The following is a 4,698-nucleotide window of genomic DNA, read 5'->3' as shown; positions in this document are numbered from 1 at the left end:
AACAAAAAAAAAAAAAAAAAAAAAATCAAAAAAAAAAAAAGTACTTTGAAACAGAAGCATTCTCTTTTGCATAAGATCTGGTTTTAGCCAGAGATTCTTTCTAAAGGAAATTTCTACTCCGGCTCTGAATGGCCTAGACTGGTGTTTTACCCTTTGTGTGTTACCAGAGGGACTTCCAAATACCATTGTTTGTAGATTTATAGGTAACAGAATAGCCAAGTGACTTATGTTCTGTAGCAAATTATTATCTCACAGTAAAGTCTTGCATGTGTATTGGGTTGGCCAAAAGGTTCGTTCATTTTTTTCCGTATGATGGCTCTAGTAGCTCTTAGTTGTCTTTAATGTCATTCGAAACAGTTTTGTTAGATTGTATGTGACAGCTGTCATATCAGCGTGCAGTTAAAAACAGACATCAAAATTGGTGAATTTTTGTATAGCCATTTTAATATTGAAGATGGAAGAAAGACAACATTTTCGGCATATTATGCTTTATTATTTCAAGAAAGGTAAAAATGCAACCGAAACGCAGAAAAGATTTGTGCAGTATGTGGAGAAGGTGCTGTGACTGATCGAACCTGTCAGAAGTGGCTTGCAAAGTTTCGTGTTGGAGATTTCTCTCTGGACGATGCTCCACGGTCGGGTAGACCAGTTGAAGCTGATAGTTATCAAATTGAGACATTAATTGAGAACAATGAATGGTATACCATGCGGGAGATAGCCGACATACTCAAAATATCCAAATCAAGTGTTGAAAATCATTGGCACCAGCTTGGTTATGTAAATTGCTTTGAGGTTTGGGTTCCACGTAAGCTAAACGAAAAAAACCTTCTTGACGGTATTTCCGCATGTGATTCACTACATGAACGTAACGAAAACGTTCAGTTTTTAAGACAAATTGTGACGGGCGATGAAAAGTGGATACTGTACAACAATGTGGAACAGAAGAGATCATGGGCAAACTAAATGAACCACCACCAACCACACCAAAGGCCCGTCTTTATCCAAAGAAGGTGACGTTGTGTATAGGGTGGGATTGGAAGGGAGTCCTCTATTATGAGCTTCTTCCAGAAAACCAAATGATTAATTCCAACAAGTACTGCTGCCATTTAGACCAACTGAAAGAGCCACTCGATGAAAAGCGTCTGGAATTAGTCGAGAGAAAATGCATAATCTTCCATCAGGATACCGCAAGGCCGCATGTCTCTTTTGATGACCAGGCAAAACCTGTTACAGTTTGGCTGGGAAGTTCTAATTCATCCGCCGTATTCACCAGACATTGCACCTTCGGATTTCCATTTATTTCGGTCTTTACAAGATTGTGTTAATGGAAAAAATTTCAGTTCCTTCGAAGACTGTAAAAGGTACCTAAAACAGTTCTTTGCTCAAAAAGATAAAAAGTTTTGGGAAGATGGAATTATGAAGTTGCCTGAAAAATGGCAGAAGGTAGTGGAACAAAAGGGTGATTATGTTGTTCAATAAAGTTCTTGGTGAAAATGAAAAATGTGTCTTTTATTTTTACTTAAAAACCGAAGGCACTTTTTGGCCAACCCAGTATTTGCCTCTTGTCTATTACCTGGTTTAAATGATACAGAACATCTTTTTCTACAAGGCAGTTATATATCTTACATATCTTATTTTCAGATAGATAGAAAAATAATTTATTCTGACTTTTTAAAATGAAAACTAGATTCTATACCCTTGGTGGTTTAATACCCAGCCCTGGGTTATGCACGCTCTGTGGTTTCAGTATTTATTATTACTCTTCTAAGGCAGTGTATGTATTGTTACAGTCCAAGTTGAAAAGGTATTTAGGTAGGTTAATTAGTGTATCCTTTATATCTTTCCTAAATGCATTTAAAAGCCAAACTCTTTCCAAGAAATATATTGTGAAAGGCTAATGGAAAATGCTTAGACTTCACCCGTATTTTCAGAGTTTTCAGGCTTGGCGGGTTTCATTTAGTTCAAATACAATGGAGTTGTTATTCTGAAACTGGTAGCACAGAATTTCTGCATTTGCTTTTAGAACTAGCAGCTCAGTTGGTCTTGGGATGGGATGTAATATTTTCTTCCTTTTCTTTCCTAGGCCCAGCAGTGAGAAACTTTCACAGTCTGTAATAGACGGTGTGACTGTTTTAGGAGGTCAATTCCATGGTATGTATTTATCCTGACTTGTAAATTAATCTTTTAAAAAGTTTTATAAAAAAATCACAAAATAAATATATATTTAATTTATAGAAGTTTGAAACTACAGATAAACAAAGTTTAAAAAAATGGACTCCTAGATATAAACTACTAGCTTTTTAAGTTAAAAAAAGTTTAAAAAAATTTTCTGGGCTTGCATATTACATTTTACCTGTAGGAGATAATATGTAGGCAAGGCTGATCTTAGACAACTTCCTTTATAATCCTGAATTTCCTGATATAAAAACCCCTGGGGGGACTTCCCTGGTGGTACAGTGGTTAAGAATCTGCCTGCCAATGCAGGGGACGTGGGTTCAAGCCCTGGTCCAGGAGGATCCCACGTGCCGTGGAGCAACTAAGCCCGTGTGCCACAACTGCTGAGCCTGAGCTCTAGAGCCCATGAGCCACAACTGCTGAGCCTATGTGCCACAGCTACTGAAGCCCACGTGCCTAGAGCCCATGCTCCGCAATGAGAGAAGCCACCGCAATGAGAAGCCTGCACACTGCAACCAAGAGTAGCCCCTGCTCGCCACGATGAGAGAAAGCCCCCACGCAGCAATAAAGACCCAACACAGCCAAAAATAAGTAAATTTTTTTTTTTTTTGTGGTATGCGGGCCTCTCACTGTTGTAGCCTCTCCCGTTGCGGAGCACAGGCTCTGGACGTGCAGGCTCAGCGGCCATGGCTCATGGGCTTAGTTGCTCTGCGGCATGTGGGATCTTCCCGTACCGGGGCACGAACCTATGTCCCCTGCATCGGCAGGCGGACTCTCAACCACTGCGCCACCAAGGAAGCCCAAGTAAATAAATTTTTTAAAATGTTTACCAAAAAAAAAAAAAAGCCCTGAGGTAACTTGAAGATGTTCATTCTGGGGAGTTTTTGTCGATGTCGGGTATTCCCGAATAGCTGATCATGTGCGGAGTCAGCTGTTAACAGGTCAAATAACGATGGAAAATATCTTTGACCTACTTGTAATCATGATTTGAAGTTCTGACAGGTGGTTTTTCCTATTGTATCAACTGAAGAAGAATTAAATGCAACAAGACAGGCTGGAATCCTCTTCTCATGTTGGTTGTGTACCATGTGAATGCAGTGACTCCACTGTGCTTGGAGGTGAATTTTCCTGATGTCAGATCTCTCTCGTTTAAAATACCTTCTCTTGATCCCCTCAACCTCCTGTGTGTTCCCTCATTCCCAGTTAACCTGGCCTCTTCCAGGACTCACCTGGTTTGCTTCTCTGTTTGCTCTTCTGGTCATTACTAAGCCTACTGCTGGTGAGTCTCCATCCTTGCCTCTGCAGGGAAATGTCTCCCCCAACACTCATCTGTTATAAAGCGGGAATTCACCTGGGGCCTGGGCTTTCCGGGGCGTGTTTGGTTAAGCTGCAGGGATCCTGTGGGCCTCTGGATACAGCGTGCTGTGTTACCTGCACATACGCTTTTCTAGGGAGAGGAGTCATAGCTTTTGTCAGATACTCAAAGGGATCTGTGATCTAAGAATAACTCTCAGAATTTATATTTTAAAGTTTTTATTTCAGTTGATGTCTGTGAAGAGACATCACCTGAAATAACATCAACAGTCCACACTGTGACCTCTCCCTTTCTTTCCCTTCTACTTCCTTGGCCACTGTTGCGTGTTGGTCTTGTCCACGGGCTCCTCTTCTGTCTCTCCGAATGTGGCATTCCTCACTTCTCGCTTTCATTCTGCCTCATTTCTGAATGAGTATCTTTACTGCCGTAGCTCCAGCTGCGTATATTCTTTTATTCATTCGCTCATCAGTTCATCTGCCATTTTTGACTACCGGCTACATACAGCCCTCCAGGAGTCTGTTACACTGCGTACGTATCACAACCTACAGTAAGAAACCGATTTTGTATCATGACATGTGTCTAGTGTGCTTGTGTGTATGACTGAAATGAAAGTTTCAGTGAACCGTACTTACCCATACTCAATGACATGTGTTCATCTGTTTTGTTAAAAAAATGCAGAAATGACGGCTGGGTCTGCTAAGTAGATTCCATGACCTGTTGACAGGCTTGGCCTGAGGTCTGAAAGCATTGGTCTGAGTGATGTCTCACCCTGTCCCAAACTGTGTTCTTTCTGTCATCCCCAGAGTGGTTGAACTTGCCAGTACTGTCATTCTATCTCTAGAACCATCACTTTTCTAGGGTTTTAATCTAGAAAAATTTGAGAGTGATTTTTTTTTCCTTTTCTTTAAACCTTTTGCTCATTTCTCTCTTCAACTTAGTGTATTTCAGGAAATGAAAGATGGTTAATGTGACTGCAGCACAGAGAGACTGGGGGAAGCTAGTAGAAGATAGGGTGAGGGAGGTAAGCAGGGGCCAAGTCATTCCAAGCCTTACAGGTCGTGGTGAGAATTGGGGCTTTACTCCAAATGCAGTGGGACTCTGTTGAAGGGCTTTATGCCAGAGAATAGGATCACATTTTCACTTTAAGTCCCTTTGGCTGTTGTGGGGGGACAGGGGGAGAGAGAGAGAGGCAGGGGGGAGAGAGAGGG

General features: G+C 41.3%; 1 protein-coding gene across 3 annotated transcripts in view; it reads left to right on the top strand.

Annotated features, from left to right (window-relative positions):
• PGM3 (phosphoglucomutase 3) overlaps positions 1-4,698 on the top strand; it is a 25,040-nt gene that overhangs the window by 5,250 nt on the left and 15,092 nt on the right. For all 3 annotated transcript variants that reach the window (XM_024757422.1, XM_024757421.1, XM_024757423.1), the window contains exon 4: positions 2,084-2,151. In XM_024757422.1, coding sequence (XP_024613190.1) covers positions 2,084-2,151 — 68 coding nt within the window. The remainder of the gene's footprint in view (positions 1-2,083; positions 2,152-4,698) is intronic.

The sequence above is a fragment of the Neophocaena asiaeorientalis genome, unplaced genomic scaffold (genome assembly GCF_003031525.2).
Source record: "Neophocaena asiaeorientalis asiaeorientalis breed wild unplaced genomic scaffold, Neophocaena_asiaeorientalis_V1.1 scaffold253, whole genome shotgun sequence".
NCBI classification, from domain to species: domain Eukaryota; kingdom Metazoa; phylum Chordata; class Mammalia; order Artiodactyla; family Phocoenidae; genus Neophocaena; species Neophocaena asiaeorientalis.
This window is presented reverse-complemented; position numbering and strand designations above follow the sequence as displayed.